The sequence below is a fragment of the Schistocerca nitens genome, chromosome 1 (genome assembly GCF_023898315.1).
Source record: "Schistocerca nitens isolate TAMUIC-IGC-003100 chromosome 1, iqSchNite1.1, whole genome shotgun sequence".
NCBI lineage: Eukaryota > Metazoa > Arthropoda > Insecta > Orthoptera > Acrididae > Schistocerca > Schistocerca nitens.
In genome coordinates, this window is record NC_064614.1 from 2069827 (window position 1) to 2084280 (window position 14454).

At 41.1% G+C, this 14454-nt stretch overlaps 1 protein-coding gene across 2 annotated transcripts in view; it reads left to right on the plus strand.

Moving 5' to 3' along the window:
- Positions 1-4612, plus strand: part of LOC126240361 (lysosomal alpha-mannosidase-like) — a 253628-nt gene extending 249016 nt beyond the window's left edge. Inside the window, exon 17 of one of the 2 annotated variants that reach the window (XR_007545366.1) lies at positions 4320-4454. Coding sequence is in view for 1 of the 2 variants with exons in the window: in XM_049947919.1 (XP_049803876.1) it covers positions 4320-4520 (201 nt within the window). In the remaining variant the exon portion in view is untranslated. Of the gene's footprint in view, positions 1-4319 lie in introns of both variants that reach the window. The other variant, XM_049947919.1, reaches the window with a different exon arrangement.
- The last annotated feature ends 9842 nt before the right edge of the window (positions 4613-14454 follow it).

A 14454-nucleotide genomic window follows, 5' to 3' on the forward strand; every position in this document is an offset into this window, starting at 1 on the left:
CTTTGGCATCCCAAAACACCGTTGCCATCAGTTTTCTGGCAGAAAAATCTTGCGAGGCTTTTCTTGGTTTGGTAGGCGAATTTGAATGTGCCCACATCTTTGATTGTTCTTTTGTCTCAGGGTTCACGTACTTAATCCAGGTTTCGTCACCGGTCACGATTCTGTTTAACAATGGTTCTCCTTCGTCCTCATAACGTGACAGAAAGTCTAATGCAGAGGCCATTCTTTGAGTTTTGTGGTGGTCGGTAAGAATTTTGGGCACCCATCGTGCACAGAACTTACGGTAACCCAATCTTGTTGTCACTATCTCGTACAAGAGAGTCTTAGAAATCTGTGGAAAACCAGTAGACAACTCTGACATTGAGAAACGTCGATTTTCACGAACTTTTGCATCAACTGTCTGAACGAGTTCGTCAGTCACCAATGATGGTCTACCACTCCTCTCTTCATCATGAACGTTTTCTCGTCCACTTTTAAATAAACGTACCCATTCACGGACAACTCCTTCACTCATAACTCTTGGTCCGTACACAGCACAAAGCTCACGATGAATAGCTGCTGCAGAATATCCTTTGGCTGTAAAAAACCTTATGACAGCACGCACTTCACATTTGGCGGGGTTTTCTATTGCAGCACACATTTCCAACTGCCACAAAAACTAAACTAGCGCAGGTACGACGTTCACTCGACCACGGCTTGATGCCGACTGACCTGTTGAGTGCGTGAACGCACAGATGGCGTCGCTACTCCCCCCACAACCCGCACTGTGACCAATCGGAGGTTACTTTCTGAACCGCCCTCGTATAATACAATATAGTTCATGTTGCAAAACAACAATAGATTTGTTATTATAACGTAATATTATGATTGGTGAAATCCTACATAGTCATACTAGTTATACTGTATAATTTCTGTTGCAAAAGAATAATCGGTTTGTTATTACAGTACAATATTACAATTGATGAAATCCTTTACGTTGTAGAATGGGTGGGCAACTAACCAGTCATACAGTGCTTGTTTGAATGGTTGCTCTGGTAAATCTTGGATAGCTAGTCGAAGTTTATTAAATAATTTATGCCCCATTAGTTCATAAGTGTTCAGTGATTTTGAGAGTCTGTGAAATGGAGTATAAATACATCTATTCGTCCTAGTGTTGTAGCAATGTGAATTTTCTCTGCATTTAGCTTTGGGCAGCTTCTTTTTCGTATAGATTAAGACATAGTATATATATAGGTTTATTACTGTCATAATTTTTTGCTCAGAAAACAAAAGGTTTACAGTTTGCCTTATATGATGAGCCTGTAATTACCCTAATAGCTTTCTTCTGCAGTAGAAGAATGTCATGCACACAACTGAAGTTTCCCAATAAAATGATACCATAGGTTATTATGCTTTGGAAGAATGAGAGATAGGATATTCTAACATAATTTTTAGGTACAAAATCCATTAGTCGCCTTAACAGATAGATTACCCTAGGCAACTTATCACTAAGATACTTGACCCCAAGATAATTTGTCATCCAAATATACTCGTATAAACTTAACATAACTAGGATCGTCAGATGGTAGCTTGTCTTTTAGACTAAATACTATCTGCTGAGTGTTATTTTCACCAATCAAAAATCCATTTGCTTTAAACCACTATGATGCTTGGGCGATTGTCAATGTAACACAAGTTTTAAGGCTATTGAGGTCATTACTGCTGTTCAGAAAAGTTGTATCATCTGCATATAGTACAGTTTTGATGTAATACATGACGGCAGGTCGTTAATCATTATTAGGAACAAGAGAGAGCCCAGTACAGATCCCTGTGGGACACCTACCTTAACTAGTTCTACACTGGACAATTCTTTGCCAACACAGACAGCTTACTTACGGTTCTGTAAAAATGATCTTAATAGTTTAAGGCTATTACCTCTAATACCATAGAAGTTAAAGTGTATGTTCTACACAGTCAAAGGCTTTGCTTAGGTCACAAAAAGTGACTTGAGCGAAGTCTTTATCCTCAAATACTTGACGGATGTCAATCAGTTGTTGACATGTTTTTCCTAAATCCATACTGAGATCCACTAATAATTCCTATATTATCAAAGTAATCAAATAATTGTTTGTAAACTGTGTATTCCAGAACTTTAGAAAGAGATGAGACTATGGAAATTTGCCAGTAACTTGAGGCAGAGTCTTTATCCCCTTTTTTATAAACTGGAACTACTCCAGACAGTTTAAGCTCATCAGGAAAATATCCTTCAGCTAGACATTTGTTTATACAATGTGTTAAGGGGTACACTATACTGCGTATGACTTTCTTTAGTGTGTTACAGGATAAGTCATATACGTCTACACTGCCTGATGATTTTAACTGTTTCGCTATTCTAAATACAAAATCTGATGAGACCTCAGAGAAACTGAAGATACTCGTATTTATCGATGATCTAAAACTATTTTTTTAGAGTAACTGTGATGAGCTGATTTCGGGTTTAGCAATACCACTTCCTACTTCTTCAACTGATTTAACAAATAATCATTGAATTTTTGGGGAGAGATATTAATTGTAACATTTCTTTCATCTTTAGCAACACTATTTATTAGCTTCCAAGCCGCTTTGCACTTGTTGGTGGATTTCTCAATACTTCTGAGATTGTGTGCTTTTTTGGCTTCTATGATCGCTTTTTTCTATTAATTCCTACATGTAACATAGGCTGGATTAGCTTGATTAGTCTTCAATCTTATATTCTGTTGTCCACAAAGAAATAACTTGTACTTGACGATGTCTTATGCAACAGCAATGTTGTCTTCAGACAAATAAAAGGAATTGATTGATTGATTGACATTAGAGAACGACTGCTGAACGAGGATAGGCCTACTGCTCTCAAAAGTTTTAAAAGAGCACAATTAATTCAAGGCCTACAACTGAAGATAACAGTACGAGGTTATTGCGGTACGGTACTCACTGATGTACAAATTTTCACAATATATCACAGTACTAATGGTTATGGGTACAATCAGTGAAAGATTAAGCAGGAGCCACGCAAACAGTAAAATATGCGAATCTAGAAATTGAAATCGACACACGTATCTCGTACATGCAGTCTCACACAAAGAAAATTCCGAAGTCGGCTTTTATATATAAATAAACGTGCGTATTGCAAACATTTTTCACTTAGCTGTCTCTGCTGCTCTAGTGTGCAGAAAAACACTGGTGGGTCAACATCGCTACAATGTGCAGCACCAACAAAGCACGCTTTCTGGCTGTAGCAGCTAACAGTGTTGTCTATATTCACTAACGTTATTAGCAGCTACAGAGAAAAAACATTGGCTTTTAATTAAACAAAAAACAAGTACGCTTTATAAATGGATGTATTATATTGGACTACTTATAAATCATGTATAAAATTATAGATTGGAGCAACGAGTATGATCCACCAGTTGCCTGGGATTCATAGAATTTGAGAAAAGCTTTCACCTCAGTTGAAGTAAATCTGAGCTCACAGTCCTTAAGAAACATGGCAATGATACAGCCTATGTTATTATACTAATGAATACATACTTTGATGCTAAACCTTCCATCAAGCTATCAGGATTGTGGGACATTAATGTGAACTGAAAGATTACAGTAAGACCAAATAAAGTAAAAAATGAAAAAGAAAAAATATACAACTTAACAAAAAATTCATACAACCAGATGCGCAGAAACTTCCTGGCAGATTAAAACTTTGTGCCAAATACAGAATTGAATTCAGGAGCTTTGAATTTTGTGAGCAAGTCCTCTATCATCTGAACTATGCAAGCACTACTCACAACACACTCTCACAGCTTCCACCAGTAACTCATCTTCCACATTCTGAGTTATTGGCAGAAGTAAAGCTGTGAGCTGGGTTTGTAAGTCATGCTGGTGTAGCTCAGTCCCTAGAGCACTTGTCCCCAAAAGACGAAGATTCCAAGTTGGAGTCTTTGTCCAGCACACAGTTTTAATCTGCCCAGAGGTTTCATAACAGCGCACACTTCTCTGCAGAGTGAAAATTAAATTCCAATGTACAACAGCTGAATAGAAAGACTGGATGAACACCAAAAGAAATGCACAGTGTACTTATCCTTAACAGAGCTGATTTTGTTGCATTAACACCCGTGTTTTCAATTAGTAATTTGTCTGTTATTGCTGGGGGGAACACATATTTTTAGCTCTCTGAACAATGAGAACTTTGATTGTAAATCTTGACCAATAAAACTTCTTATCACATTTTTGTAAACGCTCACATAATGATATACTTGTCTCTCTTGTTTTTCTGAATGTCAAAATAATGATGTTTTGTCCCCTGTTAGGAGCTGTTTACAACGTTTGTCATTAAATCAGTACATGAGTCAACACTAGCAGCAAACCAGTGGCTTGGGGAATACGGCAGACTCAACTGGATAGACACATCAGGTGTCGGTATGGACAGCTGGGAGGTACCCAATGATATCCCCAATATCACTCTCAAACCCATGCAAATCAGAACATTTATTGTTGAAGTAACTCGGTAAAGCACAGACAGATGCAGACAGGTATACCTCTTCTGTTCATGTCATAAAATGTACGAGACATATTTACTGAATAAATAATGGTTGCATAAGTATTTTGTATTCTGCGATTTTTATTATTTCCCTTCCATCATATTATATTTGTTTATATATGCGGATATTTACATTAGAAAATCAGTATCCTGAAGTCCTCTCATCTAGTTAATATGATGCTCCTCTCTGTTTTTCGATTATAAACTATGACACTAAGTATATGATTAGAAAAAGTTATTTTGTATTTTTTATTGCTTTCCATAGATCCCCCAAGAAGGAGAACATACAGAGATGCACGCAAGTTGGGTACGCATTAGCAAAAGACAACCAAATCACAGAAACTTAGGACATACCCTGCAATAAAAATAAAGTACCACTACACTGCTTATTGGTATTTGTGGTTATGGCAGCTACAATTAACTTAATAAATTAAAAAGGAAGCTATTACTTTGCATAAAGCAGACGATCTTTCAGTTATATTAAATAATTTACTTTTTAAATCTTCCAGGCAGATTAAAACTGTGTGCTGGGTCAAGTCTCATACCCAGGACCTTTGCCTTCTGTGGGCAACTGTTCTACTGACTGAGCTACCCAAGAGTGGCTCATGACTCATCCTCACAGCTTTTCTTCTGCCATTAACTCATTTCACAAAATTCCTCCTGTGAAACTTGCAGGACTAACACTCCTGCAACAATAATGTGAAGATATGCTTAGCCACAGCCTGGTGGCTGTTTCCAGAATGAAATTTTTCACTCTGCAGTTCAGTGTGCACTGGCAAAACTTCCTGGCAGATGAAAATTGTGTGCCAGACTGGGACATGAATCCAAGATCTTTGCCTTACACGGGCAAATGCTCTACCAAATGAGGTATGCAAGTACAACTCAAAAGCTACGCACACAGCTTTACTTCCACCTTTACCTTATCTCCTGCCTTTCAATCTTCACACAAGTTGTGAAGGATGGGTTGCACAGTTGGTAGGGCACTTGCCAATGAAAGGCAAAGGTCCTGGGTTTGAGTCCCAGTCTGGCACACAGTTGTAATCTGCCAGACAGTTTCATATCAAAGCCCACTGCATTGCAGAGTGAAAAGTTTCATCCTATCCACTCTTTATCTCCTTTGTAACGTAGTATCCAATTGATCAGATTGGTATCTTTCAAAGAAAATAATCACCTATATCTGTCAATGCAGATTGTTCATGGACAATTACCTGTCATGAATATATACAATGAGCACTTCTACTTGTCATGTAGCGACTGTTGCTTTTTGATCATTGAATCTAGCTGTTCAAACAATATGTCTTGCCTAATGAGGTATCTTTTTAATTTTGTTTTGAATAGGCTGTAATCCCTAATTTATTGCTTTATCTTGCATTGAAGCTCTGTAAATATGTTTGCATTGAGCTCCAAGCAAGGAGATAAAGTCTAAATTAAAATTATTTGTCATCGTCCAAATCATAGTTCACCTGAAAATGACTTTTATTATCAGCAACAAATACCATTAAGGATTAACTGTACTGGTGAATGAGAATTATGATGTATGAGGTGTGATCCAAAAGTAATGAGAATTTTTAATTTTGCAGGCTTTATACAACCAATTTTCAAATTTGTTTTTATCTTATAGGTACAAATTAGGTACATATTAGTTGAGGACCAATTGGATGAAAATCAGCGTGGGTTTAGGCCTATTGGAGGTTGTCAGGACCAGATCTTTAGCTTACGGCAAATAATGGAGAAGTGTTATGAGTGGAACAGGGAATTGTATCTATGCTTTATAGATCTAGAAAAGGCATATGACCGGGTTCCTAGGAGGAAGTTACTGTCTGTTCTACGAGATTATGGAATAGGAGGCAAACTTTTGCAAGCAATTAAAGATCTTTACATGGATAGTCAGGCAGCAGTTAGTTGACGGTAAATTGAGTTCATGGTTCAGAGTAGTTTCAGGGGTAAGACAAGGCTGCAACCTGTCTCCACTGTTGTTCATATTATTTATGGATCGTATGTTGAAAACAATAGACTGGCTGGGTGAGTTTAAGATATGTGAACACAAAATAAGCAGTCTTGCATATGCGGATGACTTAGTTGTGATGGCAGATTCGATTGAAAGTTTGCAAAGTAATATTTCAGAGCTAGATCAGAAATATAAGGACTATGGTATGAAGATTAGCATCTCCAAAACGAAAGTAATGTCAGTGGGAAAGAAATATAAACGGATTGAGTGCCAAATAGGAGGAACAAAGTTAGAGCAGGTGGACGGTTTCAAGTACTTAGGATGCATATTCTCACAGGATGGCAACATAGTGAAAGAACTGGAAGCGAGGTGTAGCAAAGCTAATGCAGTGAGCGCTCACCTACGATCTACTCTCTTCTGGAAGAAGGAAGTCAGTACCAAGATTAAGTTATCTGAGCACCGTTCAATCTTTCGACCAACTTTGTTGTATGGGAGCGAAAGCTGGGTGGATTCAGGTTACCTTATCAACAAGGTTGAGGTTACGGATATGAAAGTAGCTAGGATGATTGCAGGTACTAGTAGATGGGAACAATGGCAGGAGGGTGTGCACAATGAGGAAATCAAAGAAAAACTGGGAATGAACTCTATAGATGTAGTAGTCAGGGGGAACAGCCTTAGATGGTGGGGTCATGTTACACGCATTGGAGAAGCAAGGTTACCCAAGAGACTCATGGGTTCAGCAGTAGAGGGTAGGAGGAGTCAGGGCAGACTAGGGGGAAGGTACCTGGATTCGGTTAAAAATGATGTTGAAGTAATAGGTTTAACATCAGAGGAGGCACCAATGTTAGCACTGAATAGGGGATCATGGAGGAATTTTATAAGGGGGCTATGCTCCAGACTGAATGCTGACAGGCATAATCAGTCTTAAATGATGATGATGATGATGATGATGGTACAAATGTTTTTATGTATGTTTGCATTTTAAGTTATTTTGAATATTTCGTTTATTGTGGTGTAGTCGACTCAGTACGAGTCGAGCACCAGTTCTGTGAGGATTAATTTCTTTGATTTACTCTCAGTGTGTGTGCTCTTGTGAACCATGTTGTGTGTCATTCTTGTATCTGATGCAATATTTATGTAAAGAGATTTCTTTACTAAAGTATTTATTATTTTATGGGGATCGAGATGTTATGTACGGTAATATCAAACCCAACATTAAGTATTCGCTCGTTTATAATGAATTAATTTCATTTTGATTATGTCGGTACAAACACATCCGCTCGAATACACAGTTCAGAACACACAGAGATCAACAGTTTTCAAAGAAGTTCGTTCTCAAAGATGAGGCGATCGACTCTTGCAGTCGATAACCGCCACAGAGCCCCCGCCGGTAGTGCGGAGCACAGTAAGGATGATGAGAGGCGTTTGTGCACCAGTTCGGCTGATAGCGCAGGTGCGCGTGACCGATCGTGTCGTGGCAGGCGCTAGTGCGAGGTGCGATCGTACCGTTTCTCGATGTCTCGGTAGGCACGACCAGCGGAGGGAAGGAGGCACGGAAGGCGTCCACAGGTTGACCGTGCCATGCTTAGGGTGTATATGTGGGCAAGGAAAAAAAATTATCGGATTTTTCCCAGATTTCCCGGTTAAAAATACACTTTCTCCCGGGTGAAAAATACTTTTTCCGTGTTAAGTGACATATTTTCCCTGCAAAACTTATCAATTCTTTGAATGGTTATGATTTTATACACGGGTGTTGAATTTCCCGGCACTTTAGAAAACAAAACTCAGGGAAAAAGATGCGTTTTGGAAATATCTTTCATGTGCAACAACATGTACGCTGCGTATTTTCGTATTACGAAAGTGTACATTGGAATTCCACCAAACACCGCACGTTACTTTCTGAATCATTGAAATCGAGATTGAGATGCGCTTCTGTAAGCCATTTATAGCTCATGTCATGTGATCTCGCCAGCCGATGACAGTGGATATTCAGAGCATGGGACACGTGATGTAGTCAGCCAACAGCAACATCACTGTTACAAAGCACAAACAGGGAAAGTTAATAGTTTAAATTAGTATAGTGTTGCTACAAGAAAATCAAAGCGTTAACATACAATATTGGTCTCTAAGGTTAATAAGCTGCAAGGGAAGCTAAGCTTTTGCATATAATCTTTACCTTTTTTGCCCGTGTTACATTTTAAGATATATCACACAAATGTGCCAGTAAAATTTTTAATAGTGACATAAATGACTTATCTTCAGGGTTCGAAATTCTTCTAAATGGCTCGTCATCAAAGAGTTCATTTTTAAATGAGTGTCAAACGCTCTGTGATTTAAGAAATTCACGCTACATGCTTGCACATAGTGCAACTTGCATAAAAGGATATTTACTTTGAAAGTGATGCCACCATTCACAATATTTTCCCACAACTTGTTAGAAATAGGTTAGTTTCAGCAGTTGCCTGAGAGTGCAGAAAACAAGCGACACTGCACTTACGCAGCTACCATGACGTAGGAAGCCCGAATGTACGTACACATAAAACATTGAAAAATAAAACATTATGTCATAAAAGAAACAAGACATCAGAGGATACTCCAAGAGCATCGGAATTTTGTCAACCATATTTAAATGTGCACATTTAAAGCGCATACTTAAAGTGCACATTCGTATGACCAGATTCCCAATGAAGTAGACCTCGACCTGATGTGAAGTTTTTCAGTGTGGTTTTCGGGATTTAAATTTTTTTGGAGCACCAGTACTGTATTACATCATGTTTGGTTCTTTATTATGACATAATGCCATACGTGCTAGAAGATGAAAACATGCACTTGAAATGCAGTGAACAGTTGAAACTAGCCAGTAACAGTACTGTGGAATTAAATATTTCGTTTCAAATACATTGACTGCCTCTGCGGAAAAGGTTAATAAAAGCCAAATTTCCTTAGTAAACAGGCAAAAATAACTTCACTGTCAGGAAAGGTGGATATAAAATAAAATGTGAAACTAATTACATATTTTAGCCTTCTGCAATTATGTAAATGTATTTTAATTCACTTGATAGCTCCCGGCCAAAGACATCCGTTTTGTTTTCATTTGACGTAAGAGTAAACGAAGGAGAAACAGCAAAATCACTAAATGTAAACACCAGTTACGTGGAGACTACCCAATATATCTCAGACTGCTCTGCATATCAGCCCCAGATCTACGATATTTGCTAACCAGGTCAATACCAAAAAAATTCGAATTCTCAAAAATATGTTCATCTTGTAGCGCACATCTTTCTGAAAAGTCTGAAACATAAAACATATGTGTTCGAGGAAATGTAAGACATGTTGTTTGGTCATAAGTGTGCCAAAGTGCATTGCCACGTCTCTCCACACAGCATTCTTCTATCGCACGTCACAGTATTTCGCTCTGTGGAATTAAAACGTGTATATTTTGTAATGGATGCCATCAAACTACACTCCTGGAAACTGAAATAAGAACACCGTGAATTCATTGTCCCAGGAAGGGGAAACTTTATTGACACATTCCTGGGGTCAGATACATCACATGATCACACTGACAGAACCACAGGCACATAGACACAGGCAACAGAGCATGCACAATGTCGGCACTAGTACAGTGTATATCCACCTTTCGCAGCAATGCAGGCTGCTATTCTCCCATGGAGACGATCGTAGAGATGCTGGATGTAGTCCTGTGGAACGGCTTGCCATGCCATTTCCACCTGGCGCCTCAGTTGGACCAGCGTTCGTGCTGGACGTGCAGACCGCGTGAGACGACGCTTCATCCAGTCCCAAACATGCTCAATGGGGGACAGATCCGGAGATCTTGCTGGCCAGGGTAGTTGACTTACACCTTCTAGAGCACGTTGGGTGGCACGGGATACATGCGGACGTGCATTGTCCTGTTGGAACAGCAAGTTCCCTTGCCGGTCTAGGAATGGTAGAACGATGGGTTCGATGACGGTTTGGATGTACCGTGCACTATTCAGTGTCCCCTCGACGATCACCAGTGGTGTACGGCCAGTGTAGGAGATCGCTCCCCACACCATGATGCCGGGTGTTGGCCCTGTGTGGCTCGGTCGTATGCAGTCCTGATTGTGGCGCTCACCTGCACGGCGCCAAACACGCATACGACCATCATTGGCACCAAGGCAGAAGCGACTCTCATCGCTGAAGACGACACGTCTCCATTCGTCCCTCCATTCACGCCTGTCGCGACACCACTGGAGGCGGGCTGCACGATGTTGGGGCGTGAGCGGAAGATGGCCTAACGGTGTGCGGGACCGTAGCCCAGCTTCATGGAGACGGTTGCGAATGGTCCTCGCCGATACCCCAGGAGCAACAGTGTCCCTAATTTGCTGGGAAGTGGCGGTGCGGTCCCCTACGGCACTGCGTAGGATCCTACGGTCTTGGCGTGCATCCGTGCGTCGCTGCGGTCCGGTCCCAGGTCGACGGGCACGTGCACCTTCCGCCGACCACTGGCGACAACATCGATGTACTGTGGAGACCTCACGCCCCACGTGTTGAGCAATTCGGCGGTACGTCCACCCGGCCTCCCGCATGCCCACTATACGCCCTCGCTCAAAGTCCGTCAACTGCACATACGGTTCACGTCCACGCTGTCGCGGCATGCTACCAGTGTTAAAGACTGCGATGGAGCTCCGTATGCCACGGCAAACTGGCTGACACTGACGGCGACGGTGCACAAATGCTGCGCAGCTAGCGCCATTCGACGGCCAACACCGCGGTTCCTGGTGTTTCCGCTGTGCCGTGCGTGTGATCATTGCTTGTACAGCCCTCTCGCAGTGTCCGGAGCAAGTATGGTGGGTCTGACACACCGGTGTCAATGTGTTCTTTTTTCCATTTCCAGGAGTGTATATTCAGGACTGTGGAAATTGAAATGCCTGTGATGCCTCTTCTGCTCCCATGTGAGCCGGTTTGACAGCCTGCCCCTCTAAAAAAAAAGAAGTCTCGCAATTAATAGTGAATGAGATTATTTGTAATCGGGAGAAGAAGAACTCTTCAGAAAATTTGCACTCTTTACTGCCTATTAACTAACAACTTGCTGTTTTGTGTGACATAAAATTAAATATAGGATACATAAAAGCAATAAAGACAAGAGCCAAGCAATAAAGTACACATTTCTTAAATTAGCTCCTAGCATTTTTTTCTATCTAATCTTGTTACAACTTTACATGGCGTGCTTTCCTTTCTGCGAAAGAATCTATTACCTCATCAAAGTTCATCAAACGTTTTGCTACATGAAAAATCGAAATGTCGCTATCTAAAACTGAAAAAACTGTTAATATGAATAATACCCATGACTGGTGTGGTTTCTCGATCTGATTACGTCTATTTTGTCACTGTTTGCTAGATAAAAGAAAATAGGCCTTTCTAATATTGCAGCAATTTTGTAACACACATCTAATAAACGAGACTGTTTTGGCACAAATGGTCATTTTTATAACACAACATAATATAATTCACAAAGTACCAATATCAAATGTGTATGGGGCCTACTACAAGCAAAAAGCTTTATGTTAGGAAATAGTTTCACATTTCATTCATACGCACCAGCATGAGATCGAAAAGTACTATTACGAAATTTTTATATAAATTTGGAATTGTCTTATTCTCCCATAATTTGTGTGATGTCCCAATTTCTTCTCCTTCCTCATTCTAACAAACAATCTTGTCTTCACCAATTCTGCAGCTATTCCTGCCATTGTCAAAATTTGATCACCGATTAACTACACTAACCATGGCAGAATCACAGGTTTAGTTATTATGCGATTATTCTCTGGTTATGTGTTGTTACATGTTCGTACAACACGTTTTCCGCGTTACTTCCAGAATATAACTTAAGCGGCTGGCAATTGGTCCTTACTAGTGTAGCGATCTGACCAAAAATTTTCTGTCAAAATTTCATTTTCTTGGATACACCAAGTAGATAATACGTAATCTTTCTCACCTGTTATTTCTGTTAGTCGTTTATGTCCATTGTGGTGGTCTGAATCTATGGATTTCGCTAGTAATTATAACAACACTGATCATTTGTAAACCCAATCAACCACATAATGAGACAGCGATTGGCATTCATCTGTTCGGCTTTACTCCGCTCAACTCATACAGCCCCGTCACCTTTTGCCTGTGGAATGTTTATTTCGAGATGCGACGAAGATTCTCCTGACAGAGACATCACGTACACTATGCACGCATTCAAAAATCAACTTACGATTCTTTCAGAAATTAACTTAAAATGTGTTCAAAAATGTTCAAAAACCAACAGGGATCCGTTTCAAAATCATATGAATAATTGATAGACCAATGTGCGCTGGATGCTAGGCGCTTTGTGAAGCAAGTTTTTTTCCCCCCTCAAGAATATGAATTTGGCGCCCCCTTTTCCCGGTAGCATCTAGCTGCTTGCTGCGACTCCTTGCACAGCCACATTCCTGTAGCCAGAAGTGGGAGAATCTACTACTCAAACGCGACTTAACTGCGCATGCACATGAGCCCGCTCATAACTGCTAAAACGAATCTAATGTAAACAAGTGTTACTTCACGCTCACCGGTGGTAATTTGTTGTTATGAAGCATTGCATAGTCTTCCTAAACCCTTTGACACATTTTGCTGTTGGCACACGCTTGCATGAGCGCTGTGTGTCGTCGTCGTACAGGCGCATTTCCTCTGCAATTACGTTATTTTAGTTTTTTCTCTCATTTATATTTTATTGTTGAAGTGTTATTCTGCAGTAGCGGGATACAGTAATATCCATTGTTAGAGTATCGGTTCTTACCAGTCAAAATTACAAAAATTTAACAGAAAACTAAAACAATGAAAAATTCCCGGAATTCTAAAATATTCCCGGGTTTTTCCCGATTTTCTCCCGGATGAAAAAATTCCCGGGTTTTTCCCGGATCTTCCGATTGTTCCGGGTCGTATACACACTGCATGCTGCTGATGGCAGGGTTTTGATCCGATCAAAGACGCGGAGTGCGTCGAAGATGCGATGCGATGTATTGGCAAAGTATTTGCCGGCGAGCGCCACGGTAAGTGCAACGTGTCCGGTAACAGTTTGTTATTGGCCGTATGACATAAAGGAGCAAGCATGCTGTGGCTTAACGGGTTGCTTAAGAGATTCCGGATGAGCAACACTCGCGGTAATGGCGGAGTTACAGAGGCGCTCGATTTCGCAGCAGGGGAGAAAACAGCAAGCTGCACACGACTGACCTTGGCGGCGCATAACTTCGGTATAGACGGAAGCGTCACCTCAGAGTCCGTGGACGGTGAGTGTGTTACAGCGGTAGATGGCAGCATGTTCCGAGCGGAGTCGACAGTGTCGGTGTTTTGATGTGCGAAACAGCCGAGATCGAAGGTTGGGGGGCGTGGCCGTGAGCCCTGTGCACGAGGCATGGCGACGGCGAGAGGTGGTGGAAGGCGGACGTGGTCGGCGAAACCGTGGTCGGAGCAGGAAGGCAATGAGACGTAATGTGAAGGTGAAGAAGTCGAATCGGCGGATGAACTACTGGTCCGTGGTGGAGAGGCGACACATTTCGACGGAACTGGAGCTGCGTGTGTGCTGTCGCTGTCGGCGCTGCGGTCGAGTCGTAAGGCTGCAAGCTGCTAGCACGAAACTGCTGCACGGTCGTCTGTCGGAACGGAAAGATGCTCACTCGTCGAAGCAGAAACGGCAGATGTGTCGGTCGTACATTGCGCAGGTAGTGAGGAGGGCGGCAAAGAAAGCGTCACTGGAATGCGGCTGATTATGCCGTGGTACAGAAACGAAGTGTCTGGAACTACAGAGGAAAGGTGGCAGTGGCGTAAATAAGTTGCTTGTATCACGTCAGTTCGTAGAATTTCCACTTGAGGCGGTGTGATGATGACAGTTGTGACATCTGGGACAGATCCGTGTAGCGTGATCGTCAGGGTATTAGTTGTAGCTGGTAGT